Source organism: Ursus arctos, chromosome X, assembly GCF_023065955.2.
Source record: "Ursus arctos isolate Adak ecotype North America chromosome X, UrsArc2.0, whole genome shotgun sequence".
Taxonomy (NCBI): domain Eukaryota; kingdom Metazoa; phylum Chordata; class Mammalia; order Carnivora; family Ursidae; genus Ursus; species Ursus arctos.
In genome coordinates, this window is record NC_079873.1 from 79,026,131 (window position 1) to 79,046,739 (window position 20,609).

The 20,609-nt window shown below is 40.8% G+C and overlaps 1 protein-coding gene and 1 pseudogene across 2 annotated transcripts; one reads left to right on the plus strand and one right to left on the minus strand.

Annotated features, from left to right (window-relative positions):
• Positions 1–1,160: 1,160 nt before the first annotated feature.
• Positions 1,161–1,447, plus strand: LOC123000272 (ragulator complex protein LAMTOR5-like; annotated as a pseudogene).
• Positions 1,448–17,177: 15,730 nt separating this feature from the next.
• Positions 17,178–20,185, minus strand: TMSB15A (thymosin beta 15A). Of its 2 annotated transcripts, none has more exons than XM_026483605.4 (3): positions 20,079–20,185; positions 18,542–18,658; positions 17,178–17,595 (listed from the first exon to the last, which is right to left on the minus strand). In XM_026483605.4, exons 2-3 carry the CDS (start codon positions 18,639–18,641, stop codon positions 17,558–17,560), a joined length of 138 nt encoding a protein of 45 aa, XP_026339390.1. In that variant the 5' UTR covers positions 18,642–18,658; positions 20,079–20,185; the 3' UTR covers positions 17,178–17,557. The 2 variants fall into 2 exon arrangements, with proteins under 2 accessions (XP_026339390.1, XP_057169255.1); XM_057313272.1 differs by lacking the exon at positions 20,079–20,185 and adding an exon at positions 19,691–19,866.
• Positions 20,186–20,609: the final 424 nt, after the last annotated feature.

Here is a 20,609-nt window from a genome sequence, read left to right on the forward strand (position 1 = left end):
CCCACTTCAGAGGTTACCACCCACTTAGCCAGTTTCTAGGCCAACTTTGACCACTGGTAGCTTGGGGGAGAAACTGGCATGACTGAGATGGAGATTTCCAGAATCTGAGAACCAGGAGACATCTTGGAAGTTCCTCATTTTACAGGTGAGAAAACTGAAGCCCAGAGGGAGGAAATTGCTCTCTCATTCAAAGTTGAGGAACCCAAGTAGAAAATTATGGTACGGTGGGGCTAAGTTTCAGCAGAGATCAGAAGGTGACAGAGGGGAGAATGATGAAACTATTTTAAGGACTCTGCCCTCTTGGCAGCATTGGCTCCTCAGGAAACTATTCCTGCACAAGCCCTACCTAATCAGACAGAAATGACTATTCATCCTTTCAGCTGGCTGGCCACCTTTCACAAGCCCAGTATACACCCTTCTTTACTGTAGCCACTCTGTCCAGGAGAGGCCTCTCCATCCCAGTCCCTTGACTCAGTGAAAGAAAGTCTAGAAATAACACTTTTAAACTGAAAACATTTTTGCTTTTCATCATAAAATATTAGCCATTAATAACCATGGATCTGGAGTAGAAATAAAATGTGAACCCCAGGCTGGAAGCATAGAAAAGGCATGAGGTAGTAAGGGAATTGAAGGAGGGGCAAGAGGTCTGAGGAGAATATCTTTCCAATATTATCCCCTCTGTTGTCTAACCCTAAAATTTCCTTGCTAATCTTCCTCCCAGGGACATGGGAAGGCTGCATCTTCCTTCATTTAAACCCAACTTAACTCCCACTTCATCGTGTCATGGGACTGCCAAAGGGTAATGAATGAACTGTAGTCTGCTGAAGTTTAATCTATTTCCTTTTTTAAATTTATGCCATTCTGCTCATTCTTAAAACATTTTTATCATGAACTAAGTATTATCAATTTTACCATAATATATTTGTAGTGCAATTTTTTCAAAGGAAAATAGTGGATTTTTTCAACAATATCTCATTTAGCTGCTTTACTAAATAGTCATTTCCATCAGTTATTTTTCTAGGATCCTCATATTCAATATCAAAGGCTCTTTTCAGAAATGCCTACATTTTCATAATAAGAATTGTGGTCTGCTAAAGTTTTATCTCATTATTTGGCCTTGTGGCATTACAAATTTAAAAAGTAAGGAGAGAGGCAGGTGGATGGTGGACAGGATAGAGGCAAACTTGGAGCAGCATTTGGAAGACACAATGAAGAATCCATCCATTGTTGGAATCCTGTGCACAGATTCCAAGGATCTAATCTAGGCTGCTGTGGGACCCTGTCCGATGAATATGCTGGAGTGATATTTGTTCTAGCCCAACAATCTGCTAAGCTAACCTCAGATCCCACTGATATTCCTAGGGTGTGTCTAGAATCAGATAATGGGAATATTATGATCCAGAAACATGACAATATCATAGTGGCAGTGCACAAAATGGCCTTTTGACATCTCATATCTGTTCTCCAGCAGCCTATCATAGGGGACTTATCCTGCCTATGTTAATTATCTTGCAGAATTATTAAAGTTCCAGTAGTTAAGCCATTTATTTAGTGTGCATTGGACATTTTTCTATTAATTTTAGAGTATGCTGCTTTTTGTTACTCAATGGACTGACTCATCAAATTATTAGTAAGAAAGGATCATGTTTTGAAGCAGCAGGTCCAGGTCACTTTGTACATAGAATTTTATTGTGTTCAATAAACCTGGTTGGAGGAAAGCTTGGCTCTTTTCTGGATTCATTAAAAAAAAAAAAGTAAAGGGAATACAAAAGAGCCTTTATATGGGTTACATCTGCCAATATTTATTTTATTAATTGTTAAAGCTAAATTTTAAAAATGTTTTTGTTAATTCTTTTAAATAGTACCATAAATACCAATTATATCATGTAAACATAAATTGATAAATGAAAAATATGATGAAATGAGCAATTTTTATGTACTTAAAAATCTTTTTCATATCTGTCCTAATAGAAATTCCTAATTCTGCTTTGCACTAAATCCCTAGACATATCATATATAATATATCTATGAAAATTCCCACCTTGTGGAGAATGAGATTAAAAAAGGTAAATACAGGGGCGCCTGGGTGGCTCAGTCATTAGGTGTCTGCCTTCCGCTCGGGTTGTGATCCTAGGGTCCTGGGATCAAGCCCCATGTCGCGATCCCTGCTCAGTAGGGAGCCTGCTTCTCCCTCTGCCTCTGCTGTTCCCTGTGCTTATGCTCTTTCTCTGTCTCTGTCAAATAAATAAAAATTCTTTAAAAAATAAAAATAAATTAAAAAGGTAAATACATTTATTATATAATTTACACCTTTCAGATCCTTCGAAAAGCTAACCTAGAAAGATCTCAGAACTGACCATTTAGTAACTTATTATTTAGCAAATCAATTAGGGAACAAACTCACTATTTCCTTTTGAGCAAATTGCACTACAGATACATTAAAGTTGATAATACTTAGTTCATGTAAAAACAGATATTTTAAAAATCAGCAGGCCATCACAAGTTCAAAAAATGAGGTAGATAAAACTCTACTGGGGGGCACCTGAGTGGCTCAGTCAGTTAAGTGTCCGCCTTCGGTTCAGGTCATGATCCCAGATCCCGGAATTGAGCCCCACCTCAGGCTCTCTGCTCAGCGGGGAACCTGCTTCTCCCTTTCCCTCTGCCTGCTGCTGCTCTCTCTCTCTGCCAAATAAATAAATAAAATCTCTTAAAAAAAAAAATCTCTGGGGCGCCTGGCTAGTGCAATCGTTAAGCGTCTGCCTTAGGCTCAGGGCATGATCATGGCGTTCCGGGATCAAGTCCCACATCAGGCTCCTCCACTGGGAGCCTGCTTCTTCCTCTCCCACTCCCCTGCTGTGTTCCCTCTCTTGCTGGCTATCTCCCTGTCAAATAAATAAATAAATAATCTTAAAAAAAACCTCTACTGGGCTACAGTTCTTATTATGAAAACTTAGGTGACTCCAAAAATAGCTTTAGTTTCTGATGATCAGATCCTTCTGAATACAGCTCACTTGCAGCTGCTGTTCTTGGTGGTGGACTTTTTGCACTCAGATACAATGTGGTTGGCCAGCTCCCTGTACTTCAGCTGTTTGGACCCTGGACAGCTTTGAAGATGACAGTCAAAAGCCTTTGTAATGAGCCAACTGGGGAGACTTTTCTGAGATGCACTGAAAGATACCATTATATCATTATATACCTGGCCTTTTATAAAATACTGATCTCAGGATGCACCTGTCTCAGTGGCATGTATTTTTCTTCTACTCCTTCAAGCTTTTAAAGGCATTTTCACTATAGGCCTTGCATTCAAATGAAGTATTGAGTAAACTCAATATCTAACTAGATAAAATGCAATGCAACAAAGCGGGCCAATAAACCATACCACGTTAAATGTAATTGGGTAGTCTTCCTATCTGGCATGAACCAATTAGAAGACAAGGAATAATCAGACTGCTAGAAGCTTCCTGTGGCTTCTACTAAAGGCACTTTGAACAGGTTGCTGCCTACAGTACCAAATTAATGTAGAGATGTAACTAGCTCTACATATTGCTTGGGGGCTTCATTGCATTACTGGTCTGCATGAATCTTTTCCCAGACCTGTTCTATAAAGCCCCCTCCTCTGCAATGCATTTTTCTTTCCTATCTCTCTAAAAAGCTGCCTGTCTCTGTATTAAGCCCATGAGAATGGGAACACGTGTTTCCTCCATGGTCTGCTTAACTCAACCGAATTCTCCCAATAACCTTTTGTGGTATAGACTCTTTTTAGCCTCATTTTTAGATGAGGTAGGAGAAGACACAGAGAAACTAAGTAACCTATCCAAAGATGACACTGCTAATACATGGAAAATCATGGATTCAAATCTATGTCGGTCTGAGTCCATAGCCCAAGCACTTGAACACTGCCTCTGTCATATTCTGTTAGACTGGTGATGTTGTCTTCAATGAATGGATACCCAGGCAGTCTGAGGTGATCCCACCTTTACAGCAAGCCTTTCCATAGCCTGATCTTTTCTTCAAAGGCTTTATGAGCAGCTCAGAGGTATAAAAGCTAAAACCTCAAGCCAACCTCCCTGCAAAGGTGTATTCTTGTGCAATCACTGGAAAAGTTTGTTCAAGCAGTAGTTAACAAGTTCAACACTTCCTGTGCTCAATTCTTTATTTCAATAGCTGTCTCAAGCATATGCAAACCCATTCCATGTTTCATAACTGCATCCAATATACTGTGGGGGGGAAGGATGGAAAGCAGAGAGTGGAAAAAGATTTCATGTTGGAATAAAACAGCCATTACTTGATGACCCACATTAGTTCTCTACATTTAAACATTGTTGCAGAAACCTGAATGTTGTTCCCACATGTAGAATATCTAGTTATACACCAGAGGAACTGGTGATCCCATCAATCAATGCTTTTGCCTCTAATTAGTTACCAAATAGTTATGTTAGCATTCTTTCCTGCCTCTATTTAGAGATGTTTCCTTGCCATTTGATATTACTGGGAAGAACAAAATATTCAATAAAATAGTAAAGTTGAGGGCTTAATTATAATTATTACTGAAAAGGACAATTTCTTAAACATTGGAGCTCCATGTGAAACCTATTAAACAGAAAATATAATGAACCAGAACTTACACTACCTCTAATCTTGCCAGTTTATTACACTCCCTTTCCCTAACACCGTTATAGATTACACTCCTGTTTCAGTTGGTGTTGTTCAAACAAGGCATTGCTAAACTAATAAGAGTCACCATTGACTAAAAGATAACGATGTCAGGCACTCTACTATACACATTTTAGGAAATAATGTCAATTATCTTTCATGACATTCCTGCAAAGTAAATAGTATTATTATCTTCATTTTTATGGAGGAAGAAACTGAAACACAAAAGATCATCATTTGCCTAAGATTATACATATGTGAAGTTGGAAAGCCAATAATCAAATATATTTCAAAGTGTTTAAGAGTCCAAGGGCAGGAGGGAGGCAAGATGACAGAAGAGTAGGGGACCTCGTTTCATATGGTACCTTGAATTTAGCTAGATACCAATCAAATCATTCCGAACACCTATGAAGTCAACCTGAGATGCAAGAAAAGAGTTGCTGGAATTTCACAAATAGAAAAAACGACCACTTTTTGAAAGGTGGGAGGTGCAGAGAAGTGAATTTAAGGGGTTATATTAGAAGATAAATGGTGGGGTGAAAGGAGCCTCAGTAAGCAAGCTTTCAGGAAGTGATACAGCCCTAGAGCAAAAAATCAGGACTTTTGTAACTCTGCTCCAGTGAGAGACACCCCTGCCTAAAAGGTGCTCAGGTGGTGAGCCAGGGCAGAATCTTAGGTGGGACAAAGTGGTCTCAGGATCCCCAGGGTCATAGAAAGAAGGGGGGTGCCTGAGCTGGCAGAGTTCCCAAGTATTGGAATGGGGAAACCCGCTCTGGTCAGCAAGCCCGGGAGTGGGCTCTCAGCTCGGTTTGCCATAAACCTCAACCTCGGCACTATGGGGCCACCACCCTCCATGCGAGGGCCCTGCAAAGGGCAGAAATGTGGCGACCCTCCACCTTGCCCCAGGAGCAGTGGGGGTGTGCACACAAACTGGCGACTGCTCTCCATGCAGGAGCTCTGTAAGCAGCACGCCTGCAGCGACCCTCCTCCCTCTCCAGACAAGGTTGGTGCCAGTGCACACCACAGGAGTCTGCAGAGTTTGGTGCACACAAAAGTGAAGACTGCTTTTCCCTGAGGGTTTACTGAAGAGAGGGGGCCATGATCTTTCAGCTCCAGGGCTGGAGATTGGGGCGCGCCCATTTTTATTTTCATCCTCTAAAGTGGCAGGGAACAAAAGCCACATAGAACAACCCAAAGCAGCTTACACTGAGCCCGGCCCCCGGGCAAGGGGTGGTGCAATTCCACCCAGGCAAAGACACCTGAAGATCAATGCAGCAGGCCCATCCCCCCGAAGACCAGCTGGAACATCAGGGGAATAACCTCCCCTCTTTTTTTCTTCTTCTTTTCTTTTTTGGTTTCTGACCTCTTCACATTTGTCTAGTGTGTATTTTGCTTGGGTCGTGGTTGATATTTTTGATTTTGCTCTCTGGTTCATCCATTCTTCTCTGGGAAAAATGACTAGAAGGAGGAATTCACAACAAAGGAAAGAACCAGAGGTAATACTCTCTGCCACAGATCTAATTGATATGGACATAAGTAAAATGTCAGAGCTGGAATTCAGGATAATGAATATAAAATTACCAGCTGGGCTTGAAAAAAGCATGAAAGACACTAGAGAATCTCTTAGTGAAGAAATCTAATCAGGCCGAAATTAAAATGTTCTAATTGAGATGCAGTCTAAATTAGATGCTCTAACAACTAGGGTAAATGAGGCAGAAGAGAGAGTAAGTGACACAGAAGGCAAGATGATGGAAAGGAAGGAAGCTGAGGAAAAGAGACAAAAACAACTAAGGGACCATGAGGGGAGGCTCTGAGAAATCAGTGATACCATAAAGTGAAACAATATTAGAATTATTGGGGTTCCAGAGGAAGAAGAAAGAGAGAGAGGGACAGAAGGTATATTTGAGCAAATCATAGCTGAGCACTTCCCGAATCTGGGGAAGGAAATAGGCATTCAAGGCCAGGAGGTAGAGAGAACCCCCCTCAAAATCAATAAAAATAGATCAACACCCTGACATATAATAGTGAAGCTTGCAAATTTCAGAGATAAAGAGAAAATACTGAAAGCAGCTTGAGACAAGAACTCCTTAACACACAATGGTAGAAACATTAGACTGGGAGCAGACCTATCCACAGACCTGGCAGGTGAGAAAGGGCTGGCATGATATAGTCAGGGAAGTAAATGAGAAAAACATGCAGCCAAGAATGCTTGACCCAGCAAGGCTGTCATTCAGAATGAAAGGAGATATAAAAAGCTTCCAGGACAAATGGAAACTAAAGGAGTTTGTGACTACTAAACAAGCCCTGCAAGAAATATTAAAGGGAAATCTTTGAGTGGGAAGGAAAGAACAAAAGTAAACAAGAGTCCAGGGCTGGATGGCTTCTGAGGGGGCAATTCTACCAAACATTTAAAGAAGAACTAATACCTATTTTTCTGAAGCTGTTTCAAAAAAACAGAAATGGAAAGAAAACTTCCAAACTCTTTCTATGAGGCCATCATTACCTTGACCTCAAAACCAGACAAAGACCCCACCAAAAAGAATTACAGACCAATATCCCCGATGAACATGGATGCCAAAATTCTTACCAAGATGCTAGCCAATAAGATCCAAAAGCACATAAAAAGTATTATTCACTATGACCAAGTATTCCCGGCCTGCAAGGGTGGTTCAACATTCCCAAATCAATCAGTGTGATATATCACATTAATAAAGGAAAGGACAAGAACCATAAGATCCTCTCAATTGATGCAGAAAAAGCATTTGACAAAGTATAGCATCCTTTCTTGATTAAAACTCTCCACGGTGTAAGGATAGAGGGAACATATCTCAATATCATAAAAGGCATCTGAGGAAAGTCCAGAGAATACCGTTCTCAGTGGGGAAAAACTGACACCTTTTCCCCTAAGATCAGGCACATGACAGGGATGCCCACACTCACCACTGTTCTTCAACATATACTGGAAGTCCTAGACTCAGCAATCAGACAACAAAAAGAAATAAGTCACTGAAATTGGCAAAGAAGAAGTCAAACTCTCACTCTTTGCAGATGACATGATACTCCACGTGGAAAACCCAAAAGCCTCCACCCCAAAATTGCTAGAACTCATACAGCAATTCAGCAATGTGGCAGGATACAAAATCAATGCACAGAAATCAGTTGCATTTCTATACACCAACAATGAGACAGAAGAAAGAGAAATTAAGGAATCGATCCCATTTACAATTGTACCAAAACCCATAAGATACCTAGGAATAAACCTAACCAAAGAGGTAAAGGATCTGTACTCTAAAAACTATTGAACACTTATGAAGGAAATTGAAAAGTCAGAAAAAAATGGAAAAATGTTCAATGCTCATGAGTTGGAAGAATAAATATTGTTAAAATATCTATGTTACCCAGAGCAATCTACACATTCAATGCAATCCCTATCAAAATACCATCAACATTCTTCACAGAGCTGGAACAAATAATCCTAAAATTTTTTTGGAACCAGAAAAGACCCCAAATATCCAGAGGAATGTTGAAAAAGAAAACCAACACCGGTGGCATCACAATGCCAGACTTCAAGCTCTGTTATAAAGCTGTAATCATCAAGACAGTATGGTACTGGCACAAAAACATACACATAGATCAATGGAACAGAATAGAGAACCCAGAAATGGACACTCAACTTTATGGACAACTATTCTTCGACAAATCAAGAAAGAATATCCGATGGAAAAAAGAGAGTCTCTTCAACAAATGGTGTTGGGAAAATTGGACAGCCATATGTACAATAATGAAACTGGACCATTTTCTTACACCATATACAAAAATAGACTCAAAATGGATGAAAGACCTAAATGTGAGACAGGAATATATCAAAATTCTACAAGAGAACACAGGCAGCAACTTCTGTGACCTCGGCTGCAGCACCTTCTTGCTAGACACATCTCCAAAAGCAAGGGAAACAAAAGCAAAAATGAACTATTGGGACTTCATCCAGATTAAAAGCTTCTGCACAGCAAAGGAAACAGTCAACAAAATTAAAAGTCAACCTATGGAATGGTAGAAGATATTTGCAAATGACATACCAGAAAGAGGGCTACTATCCAAGACCTATAAAGAACTTCTCAAACTCAACACTCATAAAGCAAATAATCCAGTCAAGAAATGGGCAGAAGAAATGAACAGACATTTCTCCAAAGAAGACATACAAATGGCCAACAGACACATGAAAAAATGCTCCACATCACTAGCCATCAGGGAAATACAAATCAAAACCACAATGAGATACCACGTCACACCAGTCAGAATAGCTAAAATTAAAAACTCAGGAAACAACACATGTTGGGGAGGATGCGGAGAAAGAGGAACCCTCTAACACTGTTGGTGGGAATGCAAGCTGGTACAGCCACTCTGGAAAACAGTATGGAGGTTCCTCAAGAAGTTAACAATAGAGCTACCCTATGATCCAGCAATTGCACTACTAAGTATTTACTCCAAATATACAAATGTACTGATCTGAAGGGGCACCTGCACCCCAATGTTCATAGCATCAATGTCCACAATAGCCAAACTGTGGGAAGAGCTGAGATGTCCATTGACAGATGAATGGATAAATAAGATGTGGTATATATATGTACAATGGAATATTACTCAGCCATCAGAATGGACGAATACTTACCATTTACAATGACATGGATGGAATTGGAGGGTATTATGCTGAGTGAAATAAGTCAATCAGAGAAAGACAATTAACATATGGCTTCACTCATGTATGGAATGTAAGAAACAGCACATAGGATCATTGGGGAAGGGAGGGAAAACTGAATGAGAGGAAATCAGAGGGAGAAAAACCATGAGAGACTCAACTGTAGGAAAATTAACTGAGAATTGCTGGAGGGGAGCTGGGTGGGAGGATGGGGTAATTGGGTGATGGGCTTTAAGGAGGGCATGTGATGTGGTGAGCACTGGGCGTTATTCTCAACTGATGAGTTATTGAACATTACATCTGAAACTACTGATGTACTATATTTTGGCTAATTGAATTAAAAGAAAAAGAGTCCAGCAGCAAGATATTCTTTTTAGGTATGAATGTGCATTAATTAAATTTTAAGATATTTATAAAACTCATGTACCTGTGCCATTTCATAAGGATTTTAAGTCATGACACTAATTGAGATTTTTGATCTTTTGCAAAGGTGGAGCAGGAATGAAATTGTTTGACTGACTTTTCTCTCTTGATTGACTTCCAGCATATTTTTCCAGCATATATTATTTCTGTAAGACATTTTGCCCTTTTATATTCTTGGTAGCTAAGGCCATGTCTCTCTGTGTACACTAATGGGATAAATGTATAAAACCACCATCTGAGTAATTCAGCTACCTTTGCATAGGATGTGGATGAGGAGACAACCATTTATCCTGTGGCAGTAGCTATCGATTACAAAGGTTAACTACAGAAGTAGAAGAGCTGAGCTGCAATCTGTCAAATGTACTATGCACAGATACAGTCTGAGCTGAGGCTGAGGGCAAGAGACTCTGGGTTCCAATTGTTGCTCCAATGCTGTCTCTAGGATCAGAGTAAACTAAACTTAAACTGTCATGTGTGCAACAAGATGACTACTGAATTAGAGTGAATTAGGTTCTAGTCACTGGAACAGCCAAGAGTCAAGAAAAACCATTTACATCAATGGGCAGCTGTCTTCTAAGAAAACCAACTTTAGACTGGGAAACATGGGGCTCTGAAGCCGGTGGAAAAGCTCAGCACTTGATTCAGAAGACAGAACTATATCATCCCCCAGCCCCATGAAAGCAAGAGATGAAAGGAAGAAATATTCACATTTTTTATTCGTGTGGTAAAAATAATAATAATATAAATAAATAAATAAATAAATAAATAATAAATAAAGCAGCTCCTTTCTATTCTCTCCCACATCAATTCCTGCCTCCACTATTTCTGTTTACTAACTGCTTGTCCTCTTACAATTCAGGTCCAACCTTTGTGAAAATACACCTGAATTCAAAACCTACTATATAGAAACCTGTGATGGTTGAAGCATGTGCAATATACATCTTCCCTTCTATGACTCACTAAATAGAGTTTATTATTTTTAACTTTTTTTCCCACCTCCAAGTGGGACTCTTTTTGATAATAGCCATTTTAACAGGAGTGAGGTGATTGCATTTCCCTAATAATTGGTGATGTTCACTTTTTTATGTACTTTTTAACCATTCAAATATCTTCTTTGGAAAAATGTCAATTCAGCTCCTTTGCCCGTTTTTATTTTTTATTTTTATTTTTTAAAGATTTTATTTATTTATTTGACAGAGAGAGAGACAGCCAGCGAGAGAGGGAACACAAGCAGGGGGAGTGGGAGAGGAAGAAGCCGGCTTCCAGCAGAGGAGCCCAATGTGGGGCTCGATCCCAGATCGCCGGGATCATGCCCTGAGCCAAAGGCAGACGTTTCATGACTGAGCCACCCAGGCGCCCCCTTTTGCCCATTTTTAATCAGATTATTTGCTTTTATGCTATTGAGTTGTATGAGCTCTCTATATATTTTGGATATTAACCCCTTATCAGATATGTACTTTGCACATACTTTTTTCCAATTTTGTAGATTCATTTCATTTTATTGATTATTTCTTTTGTTGTCCAGAAGTTTTTTAGTTTGATGTGTCCTTGTTCAGTTTTGCTTTTACTGCTTGTGCCTTGGGAGCATATCCATGAAATTATTGCCAAGGCCAATAAAAAGAAGCTTTTTCTTATATTTTAATTCTAGCAGTTTTATGGTTTCAGATTTTACATTTAAGGTTTAATTCATTTCAAGTTATATCTGTGAGTAGTATATGATATGGGTAAAATTTTACTCATTTACCTGGAATTATAAAATTTCCCAACACTATTTATTGAAGAGACTATTCCCTGTTTAGTATTCTTGGTTCCCTTGTCAAATATTAGTTGACATATACGTAGATTTATTTCTTGGATATCATTCTGTTCCACTGGTCTATGTGTCTATATTTATGTCAATACTAACTGTTTGGATTACATAGCTTTGTAATATAGTTTGAAATCAGGAAGTGTGATGTTTCCAGATTTGTTCTTCTTTCTCAGGATTGCTTTGGCTATTTGGGGTCTTTTATGGTTCCATACAAATTTTAGGACTTTTTTTCTATTTCTATGAAAAATGGTATTGGAATATTGACACAAAATGAATTGAATCTGTAGATGGCTTTAGGTAGTATGGGCATTTTAAGAATAATAATGCATACAATCCATGAACATAGGATATCTTTCTATTTATTTGTATCTTCAATTTCTTTCATCAATGTACTAAAGTATTAAATGTATGAATCTTTCACTGTCTTGGTTAAATTCATTCTTAAGTATTTTATTGTTTTTGATGCTATTGTAAATGGGATTATTTTGTTTATTTTTCAGGTATTTTACTGTTAGTGTGTAGAAACATAACTCACTTTTCCATGTTGATTTTGTATCCTAAAACTACTGAATTTGTTGATCAGTTTTAACAGGTTTTTTGGTGGATTTTTTAGGGGTTTCTATGTAGAAGATCATGTCATTTGTAAACAGGGACAGCTTTACTACTTTCTTTCCAATTTGGATGTCTTTCTTTTTCTTGCCTGACTTCTCTGGTTAGGACTTCTTGTTCTATGTTGAATAGAAGTGGTGAGAGTGGATGCCTTGTCTTATTCTTGACCATAGAGGAAAATCTTTCAAACTTTCACCATTGAATATAATGCTTTGTGGGCTTGTCACAAATGGCCTTTATTATGAAGTACTTTCTCTATACCCAATTTGCTGAGAGATTTTATCATGAATAGATGTTGAATTTTGTCTGATGCTTTCTTGTGCATCTATTGCAATGATTATGTTATTTTTATCTTTCATTCTATTGATGTGATTCATTAGATTATTGATTTGCATATGATGAACCATCCTTACATCCCAGGAATGAATCCCCTTGATCATGGTGTATGATCCTTTTAATGTGCTAGTCCCTTGAGATGCAAAGTTAGGTTGTTTATTTGAGACTATTCTTTCTTCTTGATGTATGCCTTTATCTTTATCAACTTTCCTCTTAGAACTGCTTCGGCTGTATCCTGTATGCTTTGGTATGTTGTGTTTCCATTTTCATTTGTCTTAAAACAGTTTTTTATTTTTTAATTTTTTTGATCCATTGGTTGTTCAGTAATGTAAAGTTTAATTTCCATGTATTTGTGAATTCTACAGGTTTACTTCTGTTCTAGATTTCTAGTTTCATGCCATTGTGATTGCAAAAGTTACATAATTTCTTTCTTTTTGAATTTGTTGAGACTTGTTTTGTGACCTAACATATGATCTAATCTAGAAAATATTCCATGTGCACTTGAGAAGAATGTGTATTCTGCAGCTGTTGAATGGAATGTTCTATATATGTCTTTTAGGTCCATTTGGCTCAGCATGGAACCCAACAAGGGACTCAATCTCATGACCCTGAGATCATGACCTGTGCCACATTCAGGAGGCAGACGCTTAACTGAGCCACCCATGCATCCCAATGCATTGTTTTTCTTATGTTATTTTGTCTGTGTGTGTGTTCTTGTAGGTCACTAAACTTTTTTAAAACGATTATTCTGAATTCTTTTCAGACGATTCATAGTTCTGTTTCTTTAGGGTGAGTTATTGAATTGTTATTAGTTTCTTTTCGTGGTAGTACAGATACACAATTCTCTGTGATTCTTAATTTGTTACATTCGTATCTGCACAATTGGGTAAACTATCTCCTCTTCCAGACTTTACGGGTTCACTTTGCCAGGAAAAGACCTTCACCAGTCAGCTCAGCTTGGGGTACTGGATGGGTCAGCTGGTAGTATCAGTTGGAGAATGTCATAAAAAAGATATAACAACCAATTGACCCATAAGCCAGACCCAGGCATTCGGAGGCAACTCACCTCCTCCCCTGTCTTTGGACTGTGGGTTCTACTTATCTTTCCCACTCTCAGAGTCCACTCCAAAGACATATCTTGAGATTGTGATGTGATGTTGAGAATACCCACATGATATATGTGCCTGAACCTAGTTAGGGCTTCTTTACAAACTTTTAAGATTTGGCTGGCAGGTGTAGAGATCCATTTCTTACTGACACCCAGGGCAAACTCCATATGTAAGTTCCCTTTGCTTATTAAAACTCCCACCTACTAACCCGGAGTGGCCTGCCTTTTTCTTCAGTCTCTCCCTGCCCCAGTGTATGGGAAGTGGTTTAAAATTACACCAGGGAAGCTCATGGGAGGGATTACAAACAACAGCATCCATAAGCAGGAGGGCTTTGCTATCAGGGTCTCTCATTGGGTGAGGCCACGGCCCATGCTCTGAGGCCAGGAGGATGACACTGGCTGGGTTCCACATATAAGTAATTCCACTGGACAGGCTTCCTGGTAAGATGGGGCTTCTGGCTATGTTCTGCAGCTACACGGGGCCACTAGCTGGGCTCTGAAATTACCTCTGTTTAGGTGAACTCACAGGCTGTGCTGCCTGACAGGGTGGTGCCATGGGGTTGGACTCTGCAATTGGGAAGGACTGCAGACTAGATTCCACAATCATTCCCGGTCAGGTGAGGTCTGTTTATCCAGTCATGCTCTCCAGCCAGATGGTGTCACTGGCTGAACTATGCGTAGGAATAGCCACAGGCAGGTCTTCATGGTTAGACAGAACTTCTGGCTGTGCTCCACTGTTGAGCAAGGTTGCTGGCTGGGCTTGCTGCCTGTTCAAGGCTATAGGCTGTGTTCAACAATCAGGCAGGGCCATAGGCTGGATTCTGCTGCAGGACAGGGCTGTAGACATGGCTCTGTAGCTAGGCAGTACCAAAAGCTGTGATCCAAAACCACCCAGGGTCACTGTTCACACTCCTTGGTTATGTGAGTCCAAAGGCTATATTTAATTTAACAATTTATATTTGACAATTGGGTGAGGTTGCCAGCTTGACTCCCTGCCTAAGCAGGGCTGTGGGATTGGCTCCACTGCTGTCCAGGTTCTCTGTCCAGGTGTCCTTCTCTATGGGACTAGAGGATATACTCAGTGGTTGGGTGGATCTGTGAATTTGCTGTCTGGGCCTGTGAATTTGCTTTCCTACCCAGGAAAAGCCATAGAAGGGGCTCAACAGCACATATGGCTCATTGGCCAGAGACCGAAATTAGGCAAAACTGCCAACCAAGTTCCTTGGCCAGATATGGCCACCAGTTCAGCTTTTGCACACAGGCAAAACTAACTGCTAAGATCTCTGTTCAGGCACCACTGCAAACAGGAATGTTGTCTGCCTAGATCTGAGCACTAGCTGTTGTAAGTCCTGCTCCCCCTTCTGTCTCTATCTGTTGTCTGGTGGTCAAGACCTGAAGATTTCCCCAGTGATCCCTGTGAAGTGAGACCCAAGTGGGCCTCCTAGGAAGTGTCCCGACAACACTAGGGAAGCTCTCGTCTTCCCAGTGGAGAAACCGTAAGCCGAGGGGGTACTTCTAAGTGCAGCGCTTAACCATCCTGGGGGAGGGGCAATGCAATCATGGTGTCACTGCTCTTCTTACCTTTTTAATATAGTCCTTGGTCTCTATGATCCCGGTGAGGCCTCAGCCTCAGCCCCAAGTCCTGGGATTTTCACAATGGTGTCTTGCCTATGGATAGTTGTTAGTTGGTCTTCTTGTGAGGGAAACTGAAGTCAGGAATGAACTATGTCACCATCTTGATGACATCACTCCTCCAGATTTGCAATAAATTGATTCAGGACCCTAGATTTCAATGCTTATAGTGGGCTTATTAGAAAAAAGTGAATCTAGTGACTAGAAGAGTACCCCCATATTATATATTTAAAAATCCAGGGTAAAACTACTCTAGATGGGCAAATGTTTTTCTCATCTTGTATCTATATGAGTATTCACTTAGCAACTACAAGTCTTTCATCTCTTGCCATGTACTTCTCATCTGCTCCCACTCAGTTTAGCACTTACACTGTCCAGAGTGGAATCAATACATTAATGTAAAGAATGGTTACCAGATGAAACTGAAAAATGGAAATTATTGTCTACCCCAGCTCACCTGACAATATTCATGCTTCCTTTAGACTCTTTGAAATGGGACTTAGTGGATTAGTGCACAAATGCAGAGGTTGCTGAATCTATCATGGATTTACAACATCTTTCTCAAATTTGCAAGTGGCAATACTGAAAAGAGAGCAAATGTGTTGGATGACAGAATCAGGATCCAAAGAGATCTGATAATGAGCAAATTTGAGCACATCAGCAAACAGTATGGTTCCCCATACATGAAACTTAGGTCCAAAGGATCTGAGAATTGTCATGAAGAAAAGACAGAGGTACAGGAGCAGGCATGCAACAGCTGACTTCAAATACTGGAACAGGTATTAAATATGCTGTGTGAGTCTCCAGCATACAGTCCTAGGAGTGTTGGCTAGAAGTTACAGGAAGGCAGATTTGGGCACAGTATAATCAGCAGGTCACTGCAAGGGGCTGAGTAACTCTATTGGACAATTGTTTCAGGCAAGAGGTAAAGCATTGGTGATCAACATGGTTACTTCTAAGTCTCAAATCCTCTGGCTACACTAAGGCCTGTGATTGTGTTACTTCACTGACACTTGATCAGAGTTGACCCACCTATTCTTTTGCTTATGGAAGTTTATGCTCTAGCAAAGAAAACAGCTTCCACTACCTGTGATTATTTAAATATGTAATCCATCAGAAAGGGGTGGTAACATAATACTTGAGGTTTCAAGTGGGTATGAACAGCATAATATTTTTTGTAGGAAAAGACATATGTATTAACAGACTATAGCCTGGATGGTTATACATCCAAACGCTAACAATCCTAATTGATGGGATGATAGGGATTGATTTTTACAGTTTGAAAGTTGATAAAAGTATTAAGGGCAGGGAATGGAACACTCTAATTTATATGTATTCCTTGTGCTCACCATGAACACCAAAAGTAATTGGTTCATAAGACAGTGAATTCTGTTCCAGACAAGAACAAGAACAGAGATTCAGAGTTGCAGGTCATTAGCAGGTATTAGATATCTGAATTTATGTTCAATAGATGTGATATGCTTAGCACGATCTGTGCTAGCACATGCCTCCTTCCTCTTTCTCCCATCCAACACTAGGGTCGGGTGTCTCCTCCTATTAAGTTGAAAAGTACATTCCAGAAAGCAAGACAGCCCAGTTTAAATATCCCAGCCATTATTTGCCTTAGATCACTTCAGACCCTGTGTTTTCATTTTCTCACTTCTAAGATAAGGAGTCTAGTCCATGTTACCTCCTCTCCCAAGGTTCTCCTGGGAGAACCATGATTCCCACTCTATGGAAAAGTACCTAGCATTCCCAAGTCAGAATCCACTGCACATGGACAAAGGAGGGCCTTTTCCCTGTGACTAATCTCCTAAAGTGGCTTTCCTTAAACCATTTTGTTTGGCTAAAAAGAGTACCTTTGTTGTACTTTCATTCCTTATAAGACCACCAAGAATGGACCACCACAGTCTCAAAACAATGACTATATTTATTATTTTATCACTACATTAGAAATGAAAATAAACTGAGAAGTTGCAAATGCATGCCACTTCATGAATGTTGTGGAACAACAGATACATCCACTGTAGAAAGTTAAAAGTGGCTTAACTTTGGGGGATGCAAGGACTACACAAAGGTCATCAATGGTAAGATTGACAGCACCTGCCAGATGGAATGTACATATCAATGGAAAATTTTAAAAAGGGAACATTGGCTGGGAACACAGGTGGGAAGAAATCAGAAGATGCCTAAAATCTCTACAAATACACAGGTTTATAAAAAAAAAACAAGCCCCAAACTAAGACACTAAAGCAACATTGAAATTTGCTGTTTGGAGGAGATCCCCATTTTACGATGTTTGAACACACTCTTTCTCTTGTTGGATAGCTGGGGGGGGAAACAAACACAAAAAACCATTAGGATTAAGTTCAGTTTTCTTCTAAGAGTTCTTTGCCAAGTTATTGAAGCCTGCCATATCTGCTTTAAATTTAGAAGGCTAAGGCACTAACCATAAATCCCCAGTCGAGTGTTGTGTGTGCAGGCACACGCGTGTATGTAGCATGTGCATGCACGTTAACCACCTGAACATTTATGAGAACCTGCATGGTTTTTTTTTTCTATTTGAGAGGCAGATTTATGTTGTTGCCATTTTTTCCATAGATTATTCTGAGACTGAGGAGGAAGCGAAGCATTTTCCTCAGATTTATCTATCACTATATACTTAGGAAGTTATACCCTTTCAGATAATTCTAACTGTGGAACTCAAATAACAATGACATGACAAAAAGTGCCCCTCAGGTTTGTGAATATGCTTGGAGTTTTTCTTTTAGGCTATAACTCCCAAGGCCAAATCTGATCCTTTGGAGTCTGGGAACCTTGAGTGCCCCCAAGATCTAAACTTTTTCTCTGCCTTATCTTGTCATCAGGTAGAGAAAGCCAACACTACAGCTTGTGTGGTTCTTTAGGAACGAAATCGTGGACCCAGATTGCTAGATGCAGAAATGCCTAATAACCATAAAGTGGAAAAAACTAAGATTTTTCTAGCACTAAGTCTAATATTCCAAGATTGGTTATAATGAGATTTTTAGTAATTTTCCAACAAGAAACTAGTTTCTTATTCTCCCATTACTTCTTGGGTCTGTCATGTGAGAACCACTTACATAACTCAAGTAAGGAAACAACGATTTGATATTTTTAACTGTTGCATTAAATACAATGGTACTGTAATTATTGCTTAGTTAGTGGCAAAATTTACTGGAAGAGTTTATTTACTGAGCCTATAAATGTTCATCATTGTTTTTCTCCACCAGAAACCCCCAACCCCATGACTTACTTTCCTGTGAAGGGAGAGTATTTTTTTCTTCAGTATTGGTTTTCTTCAGTTTTGACCTGTCAAACTTCTCCACTTCAGATAAGTCTGGCTTATCACTCATCTTGACTAAAAGAAAGACTGAAAAAAACTTTAATTTAAAATCGGCAGAACTATTGTCATACTAAGGTATCACAGCCAAAAATTCTCATATTTAATATCAAAGCATATTTTACCTGCTGATTTTCAACAAGAAAACAGCACACATCTTAGAAAAGTCATGTTTTTATTAGAATACTTTGAATTACACATCACTGCCCCATTTCTGATAGGCAGTAAAAGCCTGAATCAGAATGCACTAAAAACCAAGATGCTCTAAAATCCAGTCAATATGTCTGACTCTTTCACAATCATAGCTGAGGTCAAATGGAGGTGACAGAAGCACAAGAAGAGATAGAGATAGAAGAAAAATAAGGACTGTGTTTAACCAGCTAATGACTTTGTAACAAGAGATAGCATTTATTTGAGCGAATTCACATTGCATTCAATTAACTTGGGGCATTTTTCTGGGGGAGTAGGAAGCAGCACACAAAAAAGGGTGGCATAACTTGTACTAGTTTCTTTCCATTTTATCTGCCCAAAGATAGATTCGGGAGCCGCAGTAAGAGAGGGAGGGGATTTAATCCAGTCATAACTAATTACATGTCTCCTACTAGCTCGTTATGGCACCAATTTGTAAACGCTGTACGAAAACACAGCTAATTAGAATCAGACCAAGGACTTCAGCAGAATGGGATAAACCAAATAGAGCTGATTTTTATTTCATCATGTCTTCTCTGCAAAAGGAGAGGTTAGATGAGGTGCCCTGTGACCATTCTGGATTTACTGGAGCAGAGACAACAGAAGACCCCAGAGACCGGAAAACAGAGCTGTCCCGCTCATGCCTGGCCCCACCGTGGTAGAGGTAAGACGCGTCTAGTGCCCAGAGTAGAATGGAGAGGCCCCCCAAGCAGCCAGAAGTCCCGAGTATGCCTCCCTTTCGTCGAGGTCACCCTAAGACCTCCTTTGACGACCGACCAGTCGCCAATCTCCAGAGGTAGGAAAACAGGAACTAACAAATAAATCATAAAGGACTGGGCGCGTGGGCCATTTTGTCAGGAGCAGTTTGCTTACATTTTAAAATAACCATCATCTCTGTCGGGCGCGCAGCCCACCTTTTGGCCACAGGAAGGTAAAGCGCGAAGGGCCGGCCCCCGAGGGCCCATTCCGGGCGGCACCCAAACTCCTCTTCCTCTCAGCCTCGGGCCTACAGCCACAGCGGACGGGCCGCTCTGAGGGGCCGCCCCTCGGGCCTTCAAGGACCCACCCGGGGAGGACTCGGCAACGCGCAGAAGGCGGCGCCACAGAAGACAAAGGCGCGGGCTCTTCAGGAGGCGCGGTTACAAAACGCCAGTCCCAACCCGCCCCACCAGTTCCCGAAAGACCGACCCCCTCCGCCCTGCAGCCACTGCGCCCCCCGTCCCTATAGTCTTCTGGCTCCGCCGGGACCGCAGGCCCTCACCTGGTGGCTTGAAGACGGGTGAAAGGCTAACGGCTGGACCAACGGCAACCCACACACCGGACGCGGTTAGCCTTCCCGCGCGCAACGCTGCGGTTATAAGTCGCGGAGCAGGCCCCGCCCCAGACCCCCCCAGCCATCGCTGATTGGCTGAGAGATCCCAGGCCCGCCTCTTCGCCCCTCCCCCTCCCTCCCTCCGCTTTCTTCTGGTAGGCTTGAGCCCGCTGTCTCCCCTCAGGACTTCTGGGCTCTTCAGTGCTTGATGACGTCATACAGGAGCCGCCTCCCCAGACCCTGTCGAAGCCCTCTCTGATTCGCCGAGGGATTGCCCGCCCGTTTACCAGGTCTCTCCGACACTACTTTTGCGCTGAGGATCCACTTCCCTCCTTCCCAAGTTAACTCTCTCCGCCAAGATAATTGGGACCTCTACAATAAGCAAGCACTTCTTTCTTGCCCAGTTAGGCTCCAACGTCTGGAACTGGCTTTTTATAGCCGTAGAGCCTAAGTACGCCGTGATAACCAAACAATGGTTCG